A 27,241-nucleotide genomic window follows, 5' to 3' on the forward strand; every position below is an offset into this window, starting at 1 on the left:
CTGGAAGAAGATTTCACATTTTTGGGCCCAAATATCAAAACTGGATCATCTGAATTTAGCAAGTTTATGTCCAGGTTGACAGAGCAAAATGCTAGAGTTAGAACAAAGAGTTCTATTGGTAGGTTTCACATGCAAACAGGCCCTCATTTAGCCAGGGGCACCACCTTAAATGCATTTCTGAGTCAATTACATTACCTTTTTTTGAATGCAATGCATCACTGGGAGCCAATGGAGAGCCCGCCTGAACGGCGTGACATGCTCAGTCTTGCCTAATCCATAAACGGCCATGACTGCTCAGTTTCGGAGCACTTGCAGCTTATTCAAGTTTTTTTGGGAAATGCCAGAAAACAGGTTGTTATACTAGTCAAGTCTAGAATTTATAAGAGTAGTGGCTACTAAAGCTCTGTTTTCCAGGGAGAGATATGGGTGGATTTGGCGTTGCGATTTGTTAAACCACACATGGAGCTCAGAATGGCCACAAGCTTAGAAAAGGACAACTGAGCGCCAACGAAGACTCCCAATATTGTCACACAGACTGCCACTTGAATCCAGCAGTCAACAATAATGAAGTGCTCATACCTGGAGTCCAATTTGCGCAAGCGTGGTCCAGAGCCAACAATGAGTAACTCTGTTTTGCTGTCATTTAGAACCAGGGAGTTCGTTGCCATCCACACCTCGATAAGATTGAACATTTTACTGAGAGTCTCCGGGTCTTGTTAATAATCATTAGAGAGCTTGAGTAAGATCTGAGAGTCGTCCGCAAAGTTGGTGTACGAAATGCAGATGCTACGCAAGAGGTCGAACAGTGATCTAATATATATATTAAACAAAGTTGGCAAGAGGGGGATTCCAAGATGGCTGACGGAACAAGTTAGACGTCCCGATGGCTGCTCTCTAAACCCCGAACGGTAAACGGCGGTTCCACCACCCCGGATGGCCGTAACTGCGGGAATAGAGAGGCACACCCCCCACACCCTCAGAGGACACGTTAATCCCGACGGGAAGGAGGAAGAGTGCAGACCCCAATAAAGGGAGATGGAAGAGATAAAGACACAGCAGACGTAGGCCCAGCAGCGGAACAGAGGAGGTGTGGACACCAGCAGAGGAGACAAGTGGCGCAGCGAAAGGGAGCCCTGGAGAGCAGAAATCCAAAAACACTTGGAAGTACACCATTTACTAGGAGCTAGACAATCAGTCTTCCGCCCCCAACATGGAACAGAGACAGCTCTTATCGACCTCAAAACTCAAGTTGACGAGTGTAGAGATAACGGTAAAGCTGTCATACTCCTCCTCCTAGACCTCTCGGCCGCCTTCGACTTAGTTGATCATACTATCCTATGCAACCATCTCAACTCTGCTGCACACTTCTCTGATAAGGCAATTACTTGGGTTAGATCCTTTCTAAATGGCAGAACCATGAGGGTCTTCTTGCCTACTGCAGCCGCCGACCCCATACCAATCACCTGTGGCGTCCCCCAGGGCTCTTGTGTCTCGCCTACGCTGTACAACATTTTTACCAAGCCCCTTTTTGATGATCTGGATCTTCTCTGTGTCACCTACACTAACTACGCAGACGACACCCAGATCCTCCTCCCGCTTTCTGGGGATTATGAAAAGGATTTGGCCTTGGTGAATAGAGTGTACATCATCATCCAGGCATGGATGGCCACGCACGGACTATGCCTGAATGATGATAAAACTGAACTCATCATCCTAGGCACTACCTCCAACCTAAAAAAAACTAGGACCCGTCTACTCTTCATTCTCAATTGACGGCATCAGCATTAAAGTAGGTCACGAGGTAAAAGCGCTAGGTTTTTACCTTGACTAGAAACTCTCACTTGCAAAACAGGTTAATTCTCTGGCATCCTCCACGGCCTATTTGTGCAAACTTATCCGCACAGCCAAACCTTTCCTATCTGATACTAGCTGCACTACCTTGGCCAGAGCCCTCATCATGTCTCGCCTGGACTACTGCAACGTCCTCCTCTATCTTGGGGCAACCAAAGCTACTATTAGGAAACTCCAAATTCTACAAAATAATGCCCTTAGGGCGGCATTGGGCATCTCCAGAAGAGACCACATCACTGAGAGTAGCCGCCAGAACAACTGGCTGCCAACCTTGGATAAAATCCACCTAAAAACCCTGTCACTCACCCACAAATCCCTTAATAACGCTGCGCCTTCTTACCTGGTCAACAAATTCCACAGACAACTTTCCCTGAGACCCACTAGAACAGCCTACAAAGACTGCCTTTCTATCCCTAATTTCAATCGCTCTACTATCGGTGGTAACAGCTTCCCGGTGAAAGCAGCTAAATTGTGGAACTCCCTACCCCACACATTAAGAACTGACCTTCCCTAACAAAACTTCAGGACCAACACTATCCTGTGGCTGAAAGCAAATGCTCACTAATGTAGTGCTGATTGAAGTGACTGCTCATCAATCCTGTATATTTTGCTATTGGAAATATGTTGTATTATGATACTTTGCTATTGTAAATATGTTGTATTATGATTCCTCTATATATACCCTTTATACTTAAATAACTGTATGTAAATTTAATGATGTCTAACTAAGCCTCGCATATTTTTGTATCTGCTGCGCACTGTTACCTTAGGGTATGTTTGCACATTATAAATAATAAACAAACAAACAAACAGGACAATCAGCGCTCACCTGAGCAGCAACTTAGAGGCGGAGAAGGACCCGACCGCTGCACGGGGGAGACAGGAGACGCACCAGCGTGGAAAGGAGGGTGCCGCGGGAGCAGGCGTAAGGGAGCCAGAGCAGCCAGAGCATGGGGGAGCGCCCACCAACCACCAACGAGGTGTCCAGCAGGGGAATTGCGAAGTCGTGCGGAGGGAAAGTCCCCCTCCGGGTCTGAAGCGGATTGTCCCCGGGACCAACACGGCATTGGTGCAGAGGGTGTGGTTCCCCGAGGTGAGCAGGGGAACGGGGGACAGGAGGAGCGCTAGCCAGGAGCACGGACGCCACGCTGCAGTATGGGGAGAGCCCCATCAAGATGAAGGTTGCCCCTCCGCAGCCAAGGGAGGGACACAAATACTACCCCAAAGAGCCCGGAACGGGCTAAGTAGAAGGCATCCACCCGCTCCAGTAAGTAACGGTCCAGGCATAGCACAGCGCCCCAGTGGCAAGGGATCCCACCTCCCCACCACGACCCAGTCACACAGACGCTGAGGAGCGCAAAGAGGGGCCACAACCATCCTATAAGGAGTAGGGAGTGGAGGGGTGTAAATCTTGGGCGCAACTTGGAGAACCCCCGGAGATGCTGAGCCCAAACAGAGCATTGCCCGAACTCTCCGCCGATGCAGCCCCAAGGCGAGGCAACCCAAGCAGAGGGAGAGGCAGGCTGCAGGAAGGCGGAGCGCAGACAAGCAATGAGGGGAATCTGGTCCATCACGGAAATCCCCCTCAGGACACAGACCGGGAGACCCATGGAGTGAGAATAACCCCCCTAAACCCTATAGTGGGAAAACAGGGACTGCATCAGCCCCAATCTGAGACCCCACGGTGGGGCAGTTGCGGCGGACAGTGGTGCAGGCGCCCGGAGCGGGGCGAGGAGAGGGCAGCCCCCGGATTGCGGTATCAGCAAAGCACAGCTCTCCCGAAGCAGGGACCCCCCACCAGGGACACTTGGGGAGAAGGGCACAACAAGGCCTACACCCTATAAGCAAGGAGAAGACTGTGGCCGCAGCACAAAGCGGCCCATCCTGGTGGGCCTGAGACCAAACCTTGCTGCTCGTGAGCATAACATAGCTGGCAGTGCCCAGGCCAAGGCGAGGCAAGCCCCCCCCCAAGACCTAGAGGGGAAGAATAGGGCGCAACCGCAACCCTAAGGGGCACTAGTGGGCGCTGGAAGACCACACGGTCTAAGGCCTCCCAGAGGGGCAATCAGCGTGCACAGCCAAGAGGCACTAGGGGGCAAAGGAAGGGGTGAAGATTTCCATACCCACACAAAGACCCCACGGAAGGGCAGCGGAGGCAGACAGCAGACCCGGAACCCAATAGGAAAAGACACAGGCAGTGGGAGCGAACCTCCCATAAGAGGGCGGCAGAGGAAGGAGACAAAAAAGGGCGAAGAGCCCACGGGAGACAAGGAAGGCCCGGGCCGGACACGTAAAGGTCACAAAAACCCATCAAAGGAGCCAGGGAGTGACTCCTTCGGGCGAATCAGCAAAATAGAACCAGTACCCACAGGAGCGAGTAGGACAGGAGGACAACCACCCAAGCCCCTCAATGTCGACCATGGAGAAAGGCCGGCTGCCGAAAACAGGCCTGTCCTCGGGAGACAACCCTGGCACACTCACACATTTTTGGCCAGTAGCGGAAACCAGAGAATAGGCCAGGGGAGGTGCAGACAGAGGGAAGGACCGAATGGACAGGGAAGGGAAGGAGTACTCGGCCCCAATGACCAAGTAGGTCCTCTGGGGAGAAATCCTCTCCCTGCAAGCCGCCCTGGCCAAGACATTTCAAGACCAGTTCCAACTGATGCGGTCGGACCTCAACCTAGCGCTAGGGGAGATGAGGCAGGAAATAGGCCATCTGGGAGAACCCATGGAACTGGTGGAACGAGGCCTCCAAGAAATCGAGAAGGAGACTACAGAGAACAGCGAGGGATTGAGCGCCTAAATGTGGCAACACAAAACTTAGAATTACAGATGGTCTCGTCGAATCAACATACAAATAAAGTGCTTCCCAGAGACAATAATGGACAGGGACCTCAAAGTTGAAGGGAAAAAGATATTTGCGGAAATCCTGGGAGAAGAGGATCCCGAAACAGTGCCACTAGACCGGATTCACAGGGTGGGAAGGTTAAATAAGGGCCCAAATGCCAGGCCCAGAGACGTCCTGGCAGCCTTTGCGAGATATGGGCAAAAAGAGGCTGTCCTTAGGGCGGCCAGACAACAGGAACCAGTCCTATACAAGGGCCATGAGATAGCACTGTTCCAGGATTTAGCAGCAAGCACATTAGCCAAGATCCGACTTATGAGCCCAATACTGCGAGAACTGACCAAAAAAGGCATCAAACATAGATGGACATTTCCGTTTGGGTTGGTATTCGAATGGGAGGGAACTAAGAAGCGTACATCCTCCAACCAGGAACCGGCAGATATAATCCAAATGGACTTATTGTAAAACACACCCAGAGAGGAACCCAGACTGTTGGAGAAAAGAATTGGACTCCGACCGTGGGAATGGTCACTAGCAGAGGAGAAACTGGAGAAGGGCATCACTGAGGGTTCCCTCGCCAAGAGGGGGGGGTGACAGAGGGAGAGCCAAGAAGCAGCAAAGGGTAGTGAGGCCCATCTAAGGCCCAAAAGAGGAATGGAAAGTGGGTGGTGGACACGAAGCACATGAAAGGGGCAGGGGAACAGGGAGTAGAAAACAAATTGGAACCGAAAAGGGTGATGGCACCTGAGGGATGGGGAGGGGCAGGGGGCGGGAGAAGGGTGGGAGAGTTGGTCATTACGAAGTTGGGGGTTGGAATGAGGGGGGAGGGCAGAGCGGGGAGGGAATGTGGGGAGGTGGGTAGCAGTAGACAGAACGGGGAACCAGAAGAAGTGAGGAGAGGCAACTGGGGCGGGAGGCAAAGGAGGAGGAACAGGGAGAGGGAAGGGAACAGCCCCAAGAGATCACAGAGGGACAACGGGACACGTCAAGGCAAGAGGAACGTAGGGGGCGTACACATGCACGTAGAAAGGAACACTCCAAGTTCAAATGTATGACACATAATGTGAGTGGGCTAAATTCCGCGCTCAAGAGGGAAAAACTAGAGAAGTTCACCAAGACATACTCGCCCTGCAGGAGACCCACCTGCTCAAGCGGGAACAAGGACGCCTCAAAATGAGAGCGTTCGCACCGGTGTTTCTCGCCTCTGGTGCCTCCAAAACAGGGGGGGGGGGTTGGTCCTGGCCTTCAGGAACAACATAGACCTCCGGGCAAAGGATACCCTGAGGGACAAAGGGGAAAGGCACATAATAGTTAAAGGGGAGCATGGCGGGGTAGGGTACATGGTTATATCAGTGTATGCTCCCAACGCGGGCCAAGAAACCTTCTTAAGAGAACTACTGAGGGTGCTGGAGGACACGGCGAAGGGGTATATCATCCTCATGGGGACCTCAACCTGACATGGGTCAAGAGGGTGGACAGGATGGGGAGAGAGGGGCGGGGGTTTGAGTGGCGGCCTCCCGCCAACTGAGGGAGAAATTCAAATCCCTGGGGCTGATTGACACCTGGAGGGCACACTTTTGTCTTGGGAGCCCACGGCACACAATCCAGGATCGATTATATCTGGGCCTCAGCTTGACTGCTAGGGAAAATAAGGGGAGTGGAGGTGGGCCCCCTGGGGATAGCAGACCACAAAGTTCTCTTAATGACCCTAAACATGCCGAGCCATAAACAGGGTGTCTGGAAATGGAGATTACCGGGGGAGATTCTCAGAGACACAGTGACGAGGGAGGAAATAGGGGAGAAGATCAAAACGTTCTTCAAGGAGAACAGGGTCTCAGAGACAACAGATAATACAAGATGGGATGCGTTTAAGGCCGTGATAAGGGGGGGGGAGCTCATCGCTCACAAAGCGCAGAGGGATAAACAGATGAATGCCCTAGAAACGCAGTTAGCGAGGGAGGTAGAGGAGGCACGCTTGAAGGCATCAAATGCCCCAACGAGGAAAGGGATTAGGGTTTATAGATGTGGGGTAGGTCAGTTGGAGATCCTGAGAACCAAGCAGGCGGAGAGCGCGATGCTCTCCATGCGTTAGAAATATTACAGTATGGCCAATAAAGCTGACACCCTTTTGGCTAGACTGCTGAGAGAAATGCAGGGACAGAACACAATAGTACCACTAAATGATGAAAAGGGGCAGAGAATCACAAGGACAGAGGATATTCAGGATCTCTTAGCTAGATACTATAGCACACTATACACCTCCCAGAACCTGCAAACACAGAAGCAGATAGAATTCCTGGAATGGGTACGGCTAGCCCAGATATCCCGAGAGGAACAGGATCACCTATCTCAAGAAATATCAGTGGAAGAAGTGCGAAGCGTGAATGCGAAGCTCCCACCAAACAAAGCGCCGGGCCCAGACGTCTTTACAGCCCTCTTCTACAAGTCGTACTCTCACATCCTGAGCCCTCACCTGGCTCAGCTGTTCAACACATTCAAGGCTTTTGGTCGCATTACAGCGTCCATGGAAGAAGCGAAAGTTACGCTCATCCCCAAGCCCAAAAAAGATCCCACTGAGTGCTCATCGTATAGGCCAATTGCACTCATAAATACGGATGCCAAAATCTACACCAAAATTCTGGCGAAAAGATTGGAAACACTTCTCCTTTCACTGTTCCACCCGGACCAGGCAGGGTTCGTATTGAGGAGGCAAACAGCGGACAATATTCGAAGAGTGGCCCACCTGGTGGAAAAGGCGCAGAAAACTGCCCCTCCGGCAGTCTTACTTGCATTAGAAGCCGAAAAGGCGTTCAACAGGGTGGAGTGGACGTTTCTCTTTAGGGTAATGGAGAAAATGGGGCTGGGGGAGACTTCCTCAGAATGGTACAAGGGAATTATAGGAACCCGACAATCCACCTTGTGGTGAATGGGTCAATGTTGCGCCCCTTCAACCTAGGCAGAGGTACAAAACAGGGGTGCCCGCTTTCCCCCCTTCTCTATGCTATTTATTTGGAACCACTCCTGCAGGCAATACGGGAAGAAGAGGGAATACAAGGGATACCGTTTGGGGGGTGCACCACAAAGTAGCAGGCTTTGCCGATGATATGTTACTAGCGCTCACGAGCCCGAAGACGTCCTTGGGGGCAAGTGAGTCTGTTCTGAGCAGATTCTGGGAAGTATTGGGTCTGAAAATTAATCTGGGGAAGTCCGATTTGATGAACATCACACTGGGGAGGGAGGAAGCGAGGGGTTTCAAGGACATTTCACAATTTTTTTGGAGCCTGGGGTGAATCAGATAGTTGGGGGTAAGGATCACTCCATCCCTGGCAGGAAGGTACTCGGCTAAATTCCCGCCAACTCTAAAAGCAATTAAGGGGGACTACTAGAAATGGAGGAACCGGAGGGTGTCATGGCGGCGGTGAAGATGATCACGCTTACACAGCTGCTTTACCTTTTCTAAGCAATCCCGTTGCTGATACCCAGGGATTTCTTTAGGGAACTAGGAAAGACAACCAGGGAGTTTGTTTGGGAAGTGAAGAAGGCGCGGATAAGCCGCCGCCTAATGGAGGCCTCCTGGAAGACGGGACGTTTGGCCTTCCCTAATTTCTCACAATATTACGCTGCAGCACAAATGAGGGTGATTCGGGAATGGTTCCTACAGGGGGAGGGAAAGCAATGGACTCAAATGGACAGAGCAGTGGCCCATCATGACCTGGGGGAAGTGTTACGGCTCCCGCGCAGTAGCAGACCAAAAAACCTATATAAGAGCGCCATCACAAAAACCCTGGTGGACACATGGGATAGAGTGGTAAAAGACAAAGGGATAACGACTTACCTGTCACCGTTTACCCCACCATTCAATAATAAGGAATTCCAACCAGGACAGGAGCTGGTGTACTTTGAAAGGTGGAGAAAGGGTGGATGTAGAAGGATCAGGGACAAGACTTGGTGGTGGGAGAAGGCGAAAGGTTGAGATACTTTCAAATAAGACAATGGGTTATGAATAGGGAGGTGAGACGAGCTGCCACGAGACAGCTCCCCCAGTTCGAGAAGTTCCTCTTAATGAATGACGGGGCCAAGCGCCTAATCTCAGGCTTGTACAAAGTACTGGAAGAAGCGGCACCAGCGCAAAGATGGCCTTACATTGACCGCTGGGACCGAATGGTAGGTAGGGAGATAACAACGGAGGAATGGGAAGGTCTATGGAGGAATATACCAAAAGTAGCCAGGGCGGCACAACTTCAGGAGGCTTGGTATAAATATTTTTCAGTTGCCACTATACTCCGGTTCGCCTTCATAGAATATTCCCGGAAGTTTCCCAGGAGTGCTGGAGCAGGTGTGGGGGAGTGGGAACCGCAGCACAGGGTTTCAGGGAGAGGGCGGGTAGGGACCCTAAACTCGTCCTCTTGGGCTTGAGAGAAGAGGAGGGGGAAAATCGGGGCAGGGAAAGGGCCAGGGCTATACTGACTTTGGCGGCCATGATCCTCCTAGCGCAGAAGTGGAAGGGGCCCACTATTCCAACGGAGCAGGATTGGCTCCGGAGGGTATGGGAACTGGTAGCCTTGGAATGGGCCACATATGGTACTAACAATAACGTTCAGAAATGTGTCTCGGATTGGGGAGAAACTCTCACCTTCCTGAAAGGGGACTTTTTAGCACAAGGGTGCCCCGCAAAGACTGTAACTCCTGGACCTACACTAAGGTGAAAGCACAACGGTCCTATCAAAGGGCTTTCATAATCAGTCTGCTACCAGGCGGGGAGAGAAATAGGGGGTTCAATGTTTATCTTTTTATAAAATCAATAAAGAGATGTTTAAAAAAAATAGTTGGCGAGAGGCATGCACCCTGTGGCACTCCGCACTCCAGATCCACTGGGGTTCTGTGTGAGTCACCTACTGCTGCACTCACTGTGCGTGCCAAACAAAAGATTAAATCCAGGTAGCTGCGCTGACCGAGAAGTTGGCTACCTCCCCTAGTCTCTTTGTCAATAATAAATGATCGACCACATGAAAGCATGAAAACTGCGGTGTGTCCCTTATCAGTGATCTTATTCATGTTGGCTTTAAGATCTAATAGTGCTGACTCTGTGCTATGTCTAGCCCTAAAGCCAGACTGGTGAGCACATAGAATATTATGTTCTTCAATGTATTCTTGGAATTGAAGCTAGGCAATTCTATCTACAATCTTCAATAAGCTGCAAGTGGAGAATCCTAGCTTACATGATAACGGCGGAAGGAGGAGCATGCATGATTGCAGGTATTACGAGGGCGACAGAAAGCAAGAGCATCAAAAAGGAATTTTTTCAGCATATTATATAGTGCTTTATATGCTAATATAGACACATTTTTGGGAGAGGATATATTTGAATGCCATTGAATGAACGCAACTACATGTTGAAGTACGTCTCGCATTGGATGAACCATTAACAGTCGAGGAGGTTCCAGCCGTGATATTGGCGCTCTAGTCTGGAATGGCGCCTGGGTCAGATGGGTTGGTGGCAGAAATATATAAAGAATACAAGCACAACCTGGCACCTCAGCTAATTAAATTGTGGCAGGAAGCGTAGACAGAGGATACACTCCGTTGACTTTTAGGGAAGCGATTATCACAGTACTTCACAAGCCACCTGATTATGTAGCATCCTATCGACCGCTCTCCTTAATTAATGTGGACGTAAAAATGTTTGCTAAAGTACTTGCAGCAAGAATACTTCAACATATGTCAACACTTATTCATCCTGACTAATCAGGCTTCATTCCAGCCCGCTCAACTGCATTAAATCTCAGACTTCTATTTTGTATTATATCGCAGATTGATCCTGGTGCCAAGACCCTTGCAGCCTCATGAGATGCTGAGAAGGTCTTTGAGTCAGTCTCATGGGTATCAGGTATTAATATCGCCACATATATGGTCGCCGTAAATAATATCGCCGGGAAAATGTCGTGGCGATATTATTTGGGTGACCATATATGTGGCGACAGTGGCAAAATTTTTTTTTTTTAAAAAAAATACATTGGGAGTTGCAGGGGTGTCCCCCGCATGTTCCATGCAATAATGTCGCCACAAAAAACGACAATTTTTCGGCAATATTTTTGCATGGCGATATTTTTGTGGCGACATTATTACATGGAACCGTCTCGTGGCAGTACCTGTTGTCTGTTCTCAGGCAATTCCGGCTTGGTCCGTATTTCCTCAGCTGTGACCAGATTTTGTACTCTTCCCCAACATTGAGTGTTCATATTAATGATACTCTATCTTCTGGTATAACTTTGGCCAGGGGGACACAACAGGGGTGCCTCCTGTCCCCTTTACGGTTTGCCCTCTTGATGAGCCATTGGCAGCTCTTATGCGATCTAAACATAAACATCGGGGCATCCATATATTTGGACCGCCCCAGGTTATCTCATTATATGCGGACGATACATTGCTGTATGTTCGCAATCCAGAGGTTAATCTGGGCCCTATGATGGGGGAATAAATGACTTTGCCCGATATTCTGGATATAGAGTTAATAAAGTAAAGCTATTCCCCCTACCGCTGACAGAGATGTCTGGGTCACATGGGACTATGAGGGCTGGCTAGTATTGGAGGATATGTTCCCTGAGGGTGTGTTTGTTTCATTGAGGACTTCCCTAATAAATTGGGTAATGCACCCAAAGTGAAATTGCAATATTTCCGTACGAGAGCGGCGTTCAAGATGAAATGGCTGTCGTTTCCCCTGGAGTCAGGGTCACATCCTTGTATAGAGGCTATAGGAGCAGTTAGGGAATACAGAACGATAGTCTCCAGAGTATATAATCTATCCCAAGAACATCAGGCTACCATGAACCAAGCACGCCTAAAATGGGAGCAGGACCTGGAACATAAACTCATGGACGAACAGTGGAAGAAATGTTGCCTCCTTACTAAAGAGGTGTCTCTGTGCGCTAGTTACATGCTGATCCAGTTTAAGATCCTGAATAGACTTCATTATACCCCAGCGAGGATTAAAAAATGTATGCCCGGCTCTAGTGAAGCTTGTCTTAAGTGTGGCACTTCCCCAGCAGACTTCTTACATATGTTCTGGTCATGCCCTCTCATTGCAAGGTTCTGGCAGGCCATGGCTGAGATAATTGCTGACATTGGAGATATTCTGCCCCTATTGGCCCCGATAAAATATTTACTAGGAGACATAGGTAGAGTCTCTATAATCATTCGTAGATATTTTATTATATCATGTATAGTTGTATAGAATGTATATTGAGACATTGGAAATTCAATACTGGCATAACACATGCTGAATGGTTGAGAGACCTTGTATATACAAATGAGAGGGAGGAAACGTATATTTCTAATGTGATGGCCGCCTGTATGTCTAAAGATATATGGAACCAATTTCAACCATATATGTTTTCCAAAGGGGGACGAAATGTGGAAGCTGTGGTGGAGCCCACAGGTTGAGGAAAAAAGTGCCTTGGCTGGACTGTAACCATTCTGCATTGTGCTTTCTGTTGGGATTGATAATCTGAGCATGTTGACCCGATGTCTGTCTGGGAATTCTATGTTGATTGTAATCATTTTCATCCAAAATAAATAAAGTTTAAAAAAAAACTTGTATGCTCAAGAGTTCCTAGGAGTTGTGGGGGCTGCTAATCAGACCATCGTATTAGATTCTGGGGGGGATTCTAGTGAAAAAACAGAGAAGAGAGTGGGCACCACTTGATTAGGAGTCTTTTCCAATCTTATAATCAACGTGGAAGTAGAAGTATGCAAATTGTAGTCCAGAAGGAGCTGGCTGTGACAAGTCTGGAGACACCCTGACTTAAAAATACAACAAAAGCTAGAGACCGAGTAAAAATACCAGGTCACACAGCCGCTCTGAATGGGGCCCAGACACAGGCTGGTATTCTTTCAAAGTTCAAAAATGTAATTCTAATGGAAGCCTAGATCTTCGTGAGGGTTATTTCTGGTTAAGACCTCCAACACCAGAAACTTAATCTGTGAAAGGTTGTGGTTATTTGAGGCCCAATGACGGGCCACGGCTGAGTTCGGGTTGGAATTCCGGATGCAGGACCGATGTTCATTACACCGTATCTTGGCAGCTCTGGTGGATTGGCCCACATAATATTTTCCACAGGGGCATTTAAAACCATAAATGATGTTGGTGCTGTCGCAGGTGCCAAATGTCTTAAGAAAAATCTTCTTGCCTGTTCGTGGGTGGAAAATAACATTCCCTTTTACTACAGAGTTTACTGGGTGGTAAATAACATTCCCTTTTACTACAGAGTTTACTCCCTAAGATCCACAAGGATTCCACAAATCCCCCTGGCAGACCCATAGTCGCAGGGATGGACAGTATCAACCAGCCATTGGGCGTTTACATTGAATTTTTTCTTCAACCACTTATACAGAAAACTCCAACCTACACCAGAGACACAACTCATTTTCTTCAGAAACTTAACTCTACCACCCCTCAACACAACCAACTGATGTTTACCATAGATGTCAAGAGTCTATACACTTCAATACCACACGATCTCGGAATTGATATCTTGTAACATCTTGGATCCTGTGTTACCTCAATAACAACCTCACTGCAAGTCCCGGACCCTGGTCTGGGACCCAAGGTGCCGCCTGTAATGGGCGACACCGCCCGCGACGAGGTTGTGTCGTACTTTCAACCTTTGCTGATTTTATGTGATTCCATGCACTATCTTCCTTTCTGATGCAAATTAATGTACCAGCTAAAGTTTAAGTATCCCTCAATAGGAGTGCCACAAACGAGCCTCAGGTTAATTTACATGTTTTTATTCACTTATTGTTTGTTGTCTTTTATGTAACTTGATATGCCAAGTTGTTTTCTTTCTGTTCACAACAAACCCCATTGTGGTCCCTTTAACACTCGAGTATTTTTTCTATTTCCATGTATTATCTTCAGTGATTTCCTTAATTTTGGGCTAGATACATTTCTCACACCGAACATTATACTGGTATGCCCGTAAATTATATACTTCTCTTAATTGTGCAGGCCTACACCTGCCTTACACTCTGCTACGTGACCGTCTGCCGCCCAATGGCGCGTGTCGGTCACGTGCAGTATAAATTAGCCGTAGCCCCGGCAACCGCCTAACACGGCATTCTGAGATTCAGCCCGACAACTGCACGCAGGAGCTTTCTCCCGCTCCGTGTGCTCAGAGGTATAAGACACGATTGCAATATTTGCAAACCACCGTTTGAAATCCCGGTTCGTTACGCTGTCTCATTCACACTGAACCTTTCCCTTCATTAGATTCCATTTGTAAACATGATTGTGTTTAACAATATAGCCGCTGCAACCACGGCTCATCGTTGCGACCCATGCTGCTGTGGGCATTGACAACGAACGTTCTCATCTATGCAACGCTATTAAGGTAACCACAGTTTCTTACACATCTGTCTGTTTTTGTTATCTACCATAAAATTTACTTATTATTTCTATCTATTTTTTCTCGTTTAATCCTTCTGGAAACTCTACTGACGGGTATGTTGACATCGCTATTATTTTCACAAATATATGTAATTGTTATGTTGACATTGGTGCATTATGTTGTTTATGTGCAATTGACTAGACTTGCCCTGAAGAAGGAATTATTTCCGAAATGCATTGGCTTTAGTCTGTATTACATGAGTTGCGGCAACTGCTCCCTCACTAAGAAGATATTAGTGACAGCTTTGTTTTTTTCTTCGGATAAATTACTATTTGAAAACCAACAGACTTCCTCTTTATTTTTTATTTTTTATTTTTGTACTTTTGATACTTGAAAAAGAATTATATTTTTGAACTTTGAAAGAATACCAGCCCGTGTCTGGGCCCCATTGAGTGCGGCTGTGTGACCTGGTATTTTTACTCGGTCTCTAGCTTTTGGGGATTCTAGTGAAGCCGAGAATGCACACAGGGGTGTCAGAACCGGAAATGGCTGTGTGCAGAATGAATACTGGGAGATGCAAGAGGAGAATTTGACAAAAAGTTCTCCCCCACCCCAAGCCGTGCCAGATTGGTCTCAGGTGGAGAAGTGAGACAATAGTGTTGCCCGTGTATGTAGTGAACTGGTATGTAAGCTACTGGATAGCAGTATGAGAGAATTATAGGTGAAGTTGTAAAATAATGTTTGGCTGGCTAACTAGTATTCAAGCGATGCCCAAAGGTGCAGGAGAACGCACACTCTATGACTTACTCCATAAACCACAAATAGCCAGATTCTATAGACAAGAATGCTGAGTGAAACTATGGTGACTTCTAAATAAGGGTGGCTTTTGGTCTGTGGCTCCACTGGGAGCAAGGCTGTAGACCGGGCTGCCTGGAAATTCTTTAAGCCTAATAGTGCGTTATGGGGACACTACTGGTGGTGTGGGAGTTAGTATTACTCTTGGACTAAGGGAGCTATTATGCATAAGCCAGCATTGCCTACTCTTTGCAATCTTGGCTGCAGTTAACTCATCCTGTCAATAGAGGGGAGCACAGTAATATTTGGTTCAGAACGGTTGTGGAATTTATTTGGGTAGGTTTACAATGACTGATGCAGCCGGTTTCCTGATCTGAGTTCCGCTAATGTGCAATATTTGTTTGGTAGGCCGTGCAGTGTTATATATCACCTTCCAGCTGCTTCACAGCCCTCGTTGGCCTTGTAAGAAGCGTCATGGCATTGCAAATTCGACATAACAGAACAGGACATAATATAGCATCAAAGATGAAAAAAAAATTCTACCCAAAATGCACACATTTACAAAGAAAAATGTAATTTGGTGAGAATGAGGCTAAGAGGGGGAAGAGCAGAGCCAGCATTTGGCATTTTAGTTGTTTGCTATCTGTGCCAGTGACACTGCTTTGCAATTCTGAGCTTTTTTTGCTGACGTTTTTCTATCCTCTCTCTCTCTGTCTCTGTGACTCTCAGGAGGAACTACAGCAGCTTATCCTGATGCCCTTCCCTGACATCAGCGTTTTGAGCCGAGATCCGCTCTCAGGTAGGCAGAAAACCTATGATGTGCTCCCTGTAGCAGATTGTTATTGTGTATGCTATGATGGGAGACTTTGTTCATTTTTCAGGTACAGTTCATTGCCAGTTGATACTGCTATTCCTATTCACGTATCAACCCATATTGCTTGCTATTCGTACCTGTGCACCTCGTCCTACTTTTATTATTTTTACTATGCATGCTTATAGTCCTGTCTTCATTTATTATCCATGCCTGTCTAATCCTACATTTTTCTTCCTTTTACAGATTAAATATTTAGATTAACTATTTTAACATGTTTCTGTCCTTGCACACATAACTAATAACACTACCACTATTTCTTATCATATGTACTTAGTCCTACATTTTTCTCTTTCACAGCATGTGCCTCCCTACTCCTACATCGAGTTCTTTTCTGGTGTTTCCTCCCTAGTCTTTCCTTTGTTCCCATAATACTCACCTCTAGCCCTAACCTTCCACTGCACATACTTATCCCTACTCCTATTTTCCTTTTTCTATGTCTGTATGTATTCCTTCCTTTGCTCCTGCTGTGCTCACCTCTAGGCCCACTTCCCTTGTCACTTCAGTAAACATTGTTAATCCCTGCAATCATGCTAGTTTTAGGTTGAACAATTAGCAAACCAGGATCCTTTAGTGCACATGTCTTTCTGCTTATGCATGCTGGTTCACACTGGTTCTAAATTCTTAGAGCACAGAGCATAATTCCTAATTAAAGTAGATTAAGTATATGACTGTACAGAATAGTGGCAATAACAGGTAACTTAGACAATATTATGTTTGCTGAAGCAGGTTGGGACCTTGTTAATGATCATAGGGATTGTCCAAACTTCTCAAGTTATCACAACCCTGTACTATTAGTAACAGAAATTAAGACAGGGGGAAGAGAAGCATCCAGAGATATATCTCTCAATTTAGCAACAAAAGCCTCTAACAACTGGAGGATTAGGCTAATGTCTGTTTGGATAATCAAGTCCCAGAAATGTATGTGGCAAGATTTCCCTCTACTGAGAAATGTTTTGCAAAATGCATCCTGTTCAGATTGATCTGTCCAAGATAGCTATTGAAAACTAAAGGAAATGGTTGTTCCATTCTTTTCTACAATATGAACCGTATTAAATAAAAGAGGTCAGAAGTATGAATAACTGTTTGGTAAAGCATGTCGAAAGGTAGAAAATGGACCAGTTAAAGCATTACATCAATCTGGGGCCGGGGGTGGGGGGAGAGGGAGCAAAGGCGGTCAGAAATGGCATATCTGCAAGTTAAGAGCATGTGATAAAGCCCTGATTGCTGAAAAGAAAGATTGAGTGTCAAGACTGGTTGGCAAAGGTTACAAACTGTAATAATTTGTAAGGACCAACAGGATTTCTGGCCTACAGTTGACCTGGTAATACTTATAATTCGTCTATGATAGAGACAAGTAGTCCTGAAGGATCATTGAGAGCTCATTTTAGTGTGCTATTTAAACATGAGACGGAACATCCTTGATGGTTAAGGTGGGGGAGTACGAATGGTCTATGTGTTCTCGCTTGGCTCTCCTGAGGTTCCTGGTCAGTTGGGGGAAGTCTCACCTCTTCCCTTCTCAGGACCTGACATTCTTTCATAACCAGTTCTGAATGTACCTGTGGAGGGTGGATAGGGCATTGTGTCTGCTGAACTTGTTGCAGAGATTGGCTGGCATGAAGGTTACATCAGCTAAGATATTTTTACAAATGCAGGGGCATATGACTTCATGTGTATTCATGGTGCAGTGTGAGAGGTTACACATGAGGCCTTTCGTGTCTCCCCTGTATCAAAATTGGTGCCTGGCCTCTTTGAAGATACTGTTGTTGGTGATCCTAGCTCTGAAGAACAGCTTTCGTTGGTGGCTGCATCTAGGTACACTGCGGAAACGTTACTCACTGTTGCAATCAGGGTTGATCATTCTTACCACAGATGCCAGCAGCACAGGGTGGGAAGAAACTCTTGGGGAGTTCAAGAGGAATGGACCCGATAGGGACTGAGGTGTTCCACCAATTGGAGGGAGTTGGGGGTAATTGCCAGGGCTCTCATGGTCTTATCGAACTGGGTGCTGGAATTTGTCAAATTAACAATACAACTGTGGTAGCCTGTGTCAGCAAGCAAGGGGGCACTCGGTCAAGATCTCTGGAGGAGTTGGCCACGGTCTTGGTCGAATGGGCGGTGCTGCATCTGTAGTCACGCAAGGCGGTGCAAATCAGGCAGGGGACAAGTTAATAGCAGAGACTTTTAATCAGGTTTTCCCATTCCTCCCAGGATGTGTCTCTTCACTGGGGATTTTCTGAATGATTGGGGCAAGGTTTCATCCTCCATACTTGGATCTCTTTGCCATGCTAAAGAATGCCCAGCTCCCTCCTGAACACAGGGATATGATCTCCATTGTGTGGCCTGGGGTCCTTGATTTGCATTTCCTCCAAGTTCCCAGTTTCCGGCAGTGTTGTGCAAACTCAGGGACAGGTGATCAGAGTTGATTTTATTGGTGCCCTTTTGGCTCAAAAGGTCTTGGTTTCCCCTTCTTGAGGGCTTGGCCATGGAACTATTGTAGATACAACCGATGCACCTACTGCCACTCAAGTCATCGAGGGGGGGATCATGGGAAGTCCCTAGTCAAATGTCTAGTTTGGAAATTGAGGCGAGGGGATGGCAATTACCTAGGCCTTACTTCTCAGGTGGCACATCCCCATCATCTGTGCAGTAGGCCAAAAAGCCTTTAAGGGGCTGTGTCTTGGTGAATGAGGAACGGGGTGCAGGCACATACATGTGCCATTCTGGCTCTTATTGTACGGATTCAAGAAAGGGCTATGCCTCTCAACTTTGAGGGGATAGCGGTCTGATGGGAAGGCACACCTTTGAAGTCGAAAATCTGGTGGAACATTGTTTGCTGAGCTTCTCTCTCTTCACCAGTAGAGTGTTCAGCGACTCCTCCTTGTACTGGGGTTGGAAGTGTCTCTAGGGTCCTTTGTTTGTGTTAGGCAGAAACCTGTGCAGTTCCCTTAGGGGCCACTGCAAAATATTTAGGACTACAGGTGGTTGGCAGTAAACCCAATTGGTAGCAGTCTGTACCACCCAGATTTACCTGGTAGCTGTGGCTGAGCAGTCAGACTTCTCTCAAGATGAGTTAGGCAGTATGCAGAGTATACACAATAGGTACAGAGACACAGTAGTACAAGCAAACACTGACCAGAGCTTTGGTGTAAAAGTATATCATTATTTATTTAAAGACACACTTATAATTTACACTAGCACAAAAAGAGGTAAGTAAATTCAACACACAGTCACTAAACCTAGATGTACATCCCTTATTCCTTAGTAGACAAGTCCTAGTTAACCCCACTTATTTCCAGACAGAGGTGAGCGCTTAACTAAAGATGGCACTCCAATAAGTTAAGAAAAAGGGAGGGAAAAGGCAGAAATTAGGAAAAGCACACAACACAATACTTTAGAAGCACCCAGCAAGGCAGGAAAGTCAAGTCTACTTGTGAGCAAAAAGTTCAGAGGCCAGGCTCCCTCTTTGAGAGAACAGAACACTAATGCGCCCAAGATCACACAGTCTTGAAACGTCTTGCAGGGAGTTCAGAAAAGAATTAAGTCAGCTCAGAAAAGTTCAGTTAGCCAGCCTAGGGCCAACCCAAGTGGTAAGTGGAAGCTTTAAGAGTCGCCCCCCACAGACCGTTGCGAGGGAGGCCAGGCGGACACAGTACCTTCAAAGTGGAGAGGATCCTCCAGCGGGGGCAGTTGTTCCTGGCAGCAGGTACAAGTCACGGCGTCATCCAGAGGAAGAGATGGTCTCGACGTGGAGGAAAGCTGAAGGTCGTTGCACTGCCAGGGAAGAAACCAGTCACGGAGTTCTGCGGTTAAAAGGTAAGACCCTTTTATTCGTGGTGGTGGAAAAACTCTGGTATTCCGGTTGCCGGGGTGCTTGGCATGGGCAAGGCGGCCACGAGATGATCCGGGAAGAAGAAAAGACGGGCAAACTGGTTATCCCCACCAGTCAAAGAAAGAAGACTCTCCGGACTGGAGAGCTCCTCTGTCGTCGGGAAAAGTGGTGAGACGGTTCAGCACGGCTCCACCGGTGGTGTCGTCGTTGCAGGTCGGCTCAGCTTCTCCCTCTTCGGATTCTTTAGGTCCTGTGGCGACTTCTGAAGTTCCAGTCCCCAAAGCCCTGCTTTTATGCAGCAAACCCCCATTCATTCAGCCTAGCTGTCAATCAAACATGCTAAGTGGTGAGCTGGGCGGCTCACCACTTGGGCCAATCATACAAGAGTGCGACTTGAGTTGCCAAGGCAACTCAGTCCAGGGTGCCTAAACCCCCTCCCATACCCCCCTGTGGTACCGAGACAGAGTGGCACCACTTTTGGGGGCTTCTGTGGAGAAGCCCGCCAAAAAGTGGAACAAAGAGCTCGACTTGGGTTGGAGTCACAGAAGCGAACACCAATGCCATTTTGGAACCGAGTTTCGGCAAAAAACACCAACCAGTGATTTTATATTAATTTAATAAACCGGCGGTATGTTCGAGGCTATATTAAAAAGTGGTAGCCTCGAACAATGGGAAAATCCCATAGGAAAATATTCGCGGTCGAATATAAAAAGTAGTATCCACTGCCACCAGCCAAAACTCGATCGGGGGGACGGAGACGTGCCCCCTCGAACAACAGACCCCGGGGCAATCGAATTGCCCCGACCAGTACGTCCACAATATGATGGTTTGTACTGGTTTCTGTTCATAATTTGGGACTAGTAATGCCAATGGTGACTTTACATGCCCTGGGAGACAGTAGTCAGTCCCAGGGTATGGAGTCTATGTTTGGGGGTCGCTACGACACCCCTGGGTTACGGCACAGAGGGTGTTGTGTAACCCACATATCAAAAACACTGAAGCCCTATGGGGTAAAGGACCACATAGCCCATAAAACACATTCAAAGGGATTGTGTCCTCCGACGTATTCCTTATCTTTGATAATACGTTTCCAGCTTACTGGCCTCGGAAAAGTTTTTCTGTAGAGGGCGCTGCGCGTCGTCGTCCGCCGAGTCGATGTCCCTCGACGGCCACCGTATCGGCGCCGACGTCACCATGCCCATAAATAGCCACGCGCTGCGTCCGTTGCTCAGTTCCGTTTTTCCGCGCTTCGTGGGGCCTCGGAACATCATTGCTCAGTTCAGTCAGGTTAACTATTTCTACTCGAATATACCTTATCGTTCTCGATGGCTTCTTCATCAGAACCGACAACGCCGCAATCCGGCTTCAAGAAATGTCGAGACTGCGGTAAAAAAATGTCGATAACGGATCTACACAGGATCTGCTTATGGTGCTTGGGATCCGAGCACCATTGTTCGGAGTGTGAGGACTGCATGTCCATGACGGCGAAAGCCTTGAAGGAGCGCAAGGGGAAGCTCGAGAGAGGTAAGTCAACCAAAACCTCCTTGAAAGTTTCGTTGGCTGAGTCGAGGCATTCGTCTCCTCGCCGTCGAAAACATTCCCATTGTAGATCTCGAAGCAGCTCCCACCATTCGTCAAGATCAAGACACTCAAAAAAGAGACGTCAAGGTCCCATTCCTCGTCGTCTTCTGTGTCCCCAGAAAGGGTCTCCTGTCCCATTAAACACAGTTCTCAAGCTGAGTGGGAGGAATTCAGAAAGAAAATGTTAAGCGTCTTCGAGAACACGACCTCGACCCCCTCGAAGACAGCTGAGGGTGATACCCCGGGTGAAAAACCCAAAAAATCAAAACGCCGCGAGTCGCAGCACCCGGCGAAACATTCCACCCGAGAGCGCCATGAGCCATCGGGTAAGAAGGGTTCCTCGACGCATCGGTCGATCGACTCGACGCCATCAACGCCATCGTTACTTCTTACCTGGTAACGTTCTTTCGACGGGATGTTCCTCCGACGTATTCCTTATTGCCCCTCCCAACCATCCCCGCAGTGATAACTTCCCTTGTGGTTGCAGCTTACGCTCCTTCAAGGTCACTAACCAATTCAGGCATGAATTTTCTTATGCTACAAAACGGAACTGAGCAACGGACGCAGCACGTGGCTATTCATGGTCATGGTGACGTCGGCGCCGATACGGTGGCCGTCGAGGGACATCGACTCGGCGGACTTCAACGCGCAGCGCCCTCTACAGAAAGAATTTCCGAGGCCAGCAAGCTGGAAAAGTATTATCAAAGATAAGGAATACGTCGGAGGAACATCCCGTCGAAAGAACGTTACCAGGTAAGAAGTAACTTGTTCTTCAAAGTCAAAGGAACACCTCAAATCATGTCTAAGAGTGGGAGAAAAAGAGTCTCACTCTTAGCAGGAGAAAAAATAAACCCCAAAAAATCCAGCAAAGCTGCTGGGGGACTCACTAGGTTTGGGAAATTAGCCTTTACAGAGAATTCTCCCTAACACTCGCCCCCCCCTAGACTAAGGGACAGGAGGATTTAATCCACTGCTGGATGAATCTCATACCTCTAGACGATGACATACATCCTAGAGAGACCATCAGCATTTTGGTGGTGACACCCTGACCTGTGCTCAATGGTGAAATCAAACCCTTGCAGACAGATTGACCATTCCAATAGTTTTGGATTTTCCCCTTTCATTTGCATTAACCATCTCAAGGGTTGGTGGTCAGTCTGAATGACAAAAGTAGAACCATACAAGTATGGCCTAAACTTCTTCAGTGCCCACACAATAGCAAACCATTCTCTTTCTATTGTTGCCCACCTTGTCTCAGGATCCTTCAGCTTTCTGCTGATGAAGCAAATGGGGTGCTCCCTACCTTTCTCATCCAGTTGGCTAAGGACTGCACCTATACCTACATTAGAAGCATCTGTCTGCACAATGAAAGTTTGGTGGTAGTCAGGAGCTCTCAAAACTGGTGCTTGGCATAGAGCTTTCTTCAGGTTTTCAAAGGCCTGATTGCATTCCTCGTTCCATTTGACCTTCTTAGGGAACTTTGGAGAGGAGATTACATTCAGTGGAGAAGCTATGGTCCCATAGTTCTCTATGAAATTCCTGTAATACCAGGAAGGCTCTCACCTGGGTTTGAGTAGTAGGTGTTGTCCAATTTTGCACAGCTTCAATCTTACTGAGCAAAGGCCTTATTTCTCCACCTCCTACCTCATGCCCAAGGTAGACTACCTTACTGTGTCCAATCTGGCATTTACTTGCCTTTATGGTCAGATTGGCTTGTCCAAGAGCCTGCAAAACATGTCCTAAGTGGTTCACATGTTCTTCCCAGGTTTGGCTGAATACTGCAATGTCATCCAAGTATGCCATGCAGAAGTCCTCCATCCCATTCAGAGCTTGGTTCACCATCCTTTGGAATGTAGCAGGTGCATTCTTCAGTCCAAAAGGCAAAACCTTAAATTGGTATAGGCCAACTGGGGTAGAAAATGCAGTTTTCTCCTTGGCATGGTCTGTCAGGGCTATTTGCCAATAGCCTGACGTAAGGTCAAATGTGCTGAGGAACTTGGCTGAACCAAGTCTATCCACCAACTCATCTGTCCTTGGCAAAGGGTGGGCATCAGTCTTGGTGACTGCATTAAGAGCTCTATAGTCCACACAGAACCTCAGCTCTTTGGATCCTTACTTTGGTACTAACACCACTGGGCTAGACCATGGACTAGTAGAGGGCTCTATTAGCCCGAGATCAAGCATCTTCTTGACCTCCCCTTTGATGTGGGTTCTTACATTCTCTGACATTCTATATCCTCTGCTTTTGACTGGCAGACAGTCACCAGTGAGTATATCGTGTTGTCCCCAAGGGGTCAAGCCTGGTGAAAGTGAGAACAGAGAGGCAAACTGATTTAACATGGCTTTGCACTCTTCTTGTTGCTCCGGTGTCAGATTTGAAGAGAGATTTACTCCTTCAATCTTTTCGTCCAAGGGTAAGCCTCTGAGGAGATCAGGGAGAGCTTCACTCTCTTCTTCCTCTTCTGTTGAAGCTAGAAGCAGTGCTCCTACTTCAGGCCTGGAGACATACGCCTTTAGTCGGTTGGTGTGGAAGACTCTGGGAGCCTCCCTGGAATTGCCCAAGTCCACCAGATAGTTTACCTCTCCAAGTTTACCCAAAAGTTTGAAGGGTCCCATCCATTTATCTTGCAAGGCCCTCTGCCTTGTTGGGATCATAACTAGAACTAGCTGGTCTTGAGTGAACTCAACCATGTTAGCCTTTTGGTCGTGCCAATGCTTGACCAAAGCTTGTCCAGCTTTCAGGTTATCACTAGCTTCTGCCATCATTTGTGACATTCTCCTCCGGAGACCTATCACATAGTCAGTCACTCTGACTGGCTTGGGGGAAGGAGCACTCTCCAACCCCTCCTTAATCAGGGCCAATGGACCTCTGACTGGATGGCCATAAAGACGTTCAAAGGGAGAATAACCTACTCCCTCCTGAGGGACTTCTCTATAAGCAAAGAGAAGGCATGGCAATAGAAGGTCCCACTTTCTTTTAAGGGGATCTTCTAAAGCACCTATCATGCTCTTCATGGTTCGGTTGAACCTTTCTACCAACCCATTTGTCTGAGGGTGGTAGGCGGTAGAGAACATGTAAGTAACTCCAAAAGTTTTCCACATGGCTTTCATGTAGTGGGACATAAAATTTGACCCCCTGTCAGAGATTACTTTCTTAGGAAATCCAACCCTGGTAAAAATACCAAGGAGGGCCTTAGCCACAGCCTGAGCTGTAACAGTCCTCATAGGAATTGCCTCAGGGTACCTAGTAGCATGGTCTACTACAACAAGGATAAACCTGTTGCCTGAGGAGGTTGGGGGATCAAGGGGACCAACAATGTCAATCCCTACCCTCTCAAATGGGACTCCCACAACTGGGAGAGGCACTAAAGGTGCCACATTCTTGGATTCAACCTTACCAGAAGTCTGGCAGGTATGGCAGCTCTTGCAAAACTTATCTACCTCACCCCCCATCTTTGGCCAATAAAAGTAGAGTGAGAGCCTTTCCTTGGTCTTCTTGAAACTCAAGTGACCAGCCAAAGGAATCTCATGGGCCAGTTGCAAGAACTGTTGTCTGTTTTCTTGGGGGACTACAAGCCGCTTGTAGTCTCCAGGTGCAGACTCAGTTGGTTCACTGTAGAAGAGGCCATCTTCCCAGTGCAACCTATACTTCCTAGGCTCTTGCCCATCAGCCTGAGAAGCTGCCTGTTGGCGAAGACCTTCCAGAGTTAGACATTCTCTCTGTCCCTTACTGAAGTCTGCCCTGTTGGGTCCACCTTCTGCCAGTAAAGACTGCAGCTCAGGATGGTCAACAGGATCCAGATCTCCAATGAGTTCTTGGCCTTCCACTAGCTCTTCTTCAAAGTCTAGTTCAACCACACAGGGTTGTACCTCCCTCTCAGCCTCAGCTGGAGGTGGAGTTACAGGTGTACCTTTGGACAACCTAGGGGAAGTCCTTGTTGGAAGCACTGGGGTGCTTGCTGTTGGCTGTTTCTTGGAAGTCTTGGGCTTCCCCTTTGCTTCTTTTTGTTCAATGATAGCAAGTTGTAACTCCAGTGGAGTAGGAGTGATATCTTTCTTCATCATCTCCTTGGGAGTACCTCTCATGGTTCTCTCCCTTGCAGGTCTGGTGAGCTCCTGTAACCTTTTACTAGGAGGTCTGGGGGGATGTGACACTACTCCAAGAGTTTTCAGGTCATTACCCAACAGAACCCTTCCTGGTACCTCACTTTGTATGCTGACAGGTATCTTCACAGTCATGTCATTACACTGGATGAGAACTGGTAGTTGGGGAAGCATCTGCACAGGCCCTCCAGCTAACTTGGTGAGGCGTTTGGGTGCCTTAGCAACATCCTCAGCCTGAAAAAAAGATTTATCCACCACAGTTATGCTGGCCCCAGTGTCCCTAATGGCAGGAGTCTCCTGACCATTCACCTGGACACTGTCCTTATAATACTCTTTAGTATTATCTGGGATAGAATTATAGACATCTAAATTCAGTTGTTCCCACAGACCCAGAGACACTAAAGAAACCCTGGCTGAGACTCCAATGGGTTCATCAGCCAGTAGTAGAAAGTTTCCACTTGCCAGTTGTACTTCCTCCTCTGGAGCGAACGCTAAGGAGACAAGCTGGACCCCTGAAGGTTTACCCTTACATCTGGGATCTCCTTTCACATGGTGAGGCGAACCACAAGCATAGCATTTACCAAATGCTTTCTGGAATAGTGGCTAGCTCTGACCTCCTTCTGGTTTACCGCGAGAAGGTACAGTACTCTGATTTGGTTTCCCTTGTGGTTTACCCTTATTGTTTTGTTTGTGGCCCTCTTTGGGATTGGAATTATTAGAATTCTGTTTGGAGTCCTTTTTTGGCTGTTTCCCCTCATCCTTTTTCTGAGTTGTCCCAGAATCCTTGTGAGTAGCCCTGTTGGCAACCCACAAGTCAGCAGCCTTAGCTAGTTTCCTGGAATCTAATTCCTTTGAATCAGCCAAGTGCTGTCTGAACTCAGGAGAGCAGGCATCATAAATTGACTCCAACATCACAAGATTCCTCATTCCCTCATAAGTGTTCACTTTGTAACCCTTAATCCATCCCTCTAAGAACTACAAACTTTCACTCACCCAGGTAGCCCAAGGGGTACCATCACGCTTTATGAGCGTCCTAAACCTCTTAAGGTACTGGGAAGGGGTCTTCCCAAATCTAGCTATCAAAGCTAGTTTCACACATTCATAATCCTTCTTATCCTCCTCCCCCAACTCCATTACCACATCAGTTGCAACAGGGGGGAGCCTAGAGAACAACCAGGAAAGTAACTCATTTCCTGTAATGTTCTGGAGCCCATGATTATATTCAAACAAACTCAACCAGTCCAACACATCCAACTTAGGCTCATACATACCCACCAATTCCTCAGGCATCCGGGGTCTTTTGGGACTGGAACTCCTAGAGGATTCCGAGAGAGCAGCACTTTCCACAGACAATTTTTTCATTTCTAGCTCATGGTTGAGCTCCATTTCTCTGAGCCTTAGTTCTTGGTGCCGTTGTTCTGTTTGAGCATTAATTCTTTTGAATTCTAATTCAAGCTTCATTTTTTCTAGTTCCATATTTGAGGATTAAGTGTGAGACCTGGTAAAGGTCCAGTAGGTACAGCTGACAGGGCAGGTAGAGGCCCAGGGGAGACAACTCTAATATCTTCCCCCTCCTCTTCTGCGTCTGACTCAAAGTTATCAATACTAGCATTCATATCAATATCATTGCTGTTATCTGCAGTTGCTGGAGTGGTAGGTTCCTCTGAACCACCATCCAGACTTTGGTTTGCTAACAACCTTTCTATTAGCTCCATTTTCTTGCGTTCAGTCAGGAGATTCTCATGCTTACAAAGAACTCTTAAACAATCAGCAGTTTTTGTAGCAAGGGACTCTTGACTATAACTTTCCATAGTTGACATGTTTTAGAAAATAACTTCTTTAGTGCTAAGCTTTGTGGTTAGTTGCACTAAGGTATCTATAAGCACACTAAAATGTATACTCAATACAAATCCCACCGCGGTACACCAGTGTGAGGCAGAAACCTGTGCAGTTCCCTTAGGGACCACTGCAAAATA

The 27,241-nt window shown here is 47.5% G+C and overlaps 1 protein-coding gene across 3 annotated transcripts in view; it reads left to right on the forward strand.

The window, feature by feature from the left end:
• CCDC88B (coiled-coil domain containing 88B) overlaps nt 1-27,241 on the forward strand; it is a 1,445,666-nt gene that overhangs the window by 258,793 nt on the left and 1,159,632 nt on the right. For all 3 annotated transcript variants that reach the window (XM_069645149.1, XM_069645150.1, XM_069645151.1), the window contains exon 4: nt 15,607-15,676. In XM_069645149.1, coding sequence (XP_069501250.1) covers nt 15,607-15,676 — 70 coding nt within the window. The remainder of the gene's footprint in view (nt 1-15,606; nt 15,677-27,241) is intronic.

This window comes from Ambystoma mexicanum, chromosome 2p (genome assembly GCF_040938575.1).
Source record: "Ambystoma mexicanum isolate Mex_15411 chromosome 2p, UKY_AmexF1_1, whole genome shotgun sequence".
Lineage (NCBI taxonomy): Eukaryota > Metazoa > Chordata > Amphibia > Caudata > Ambystomatidae > Ambystoma > Ambystoma mexicanum.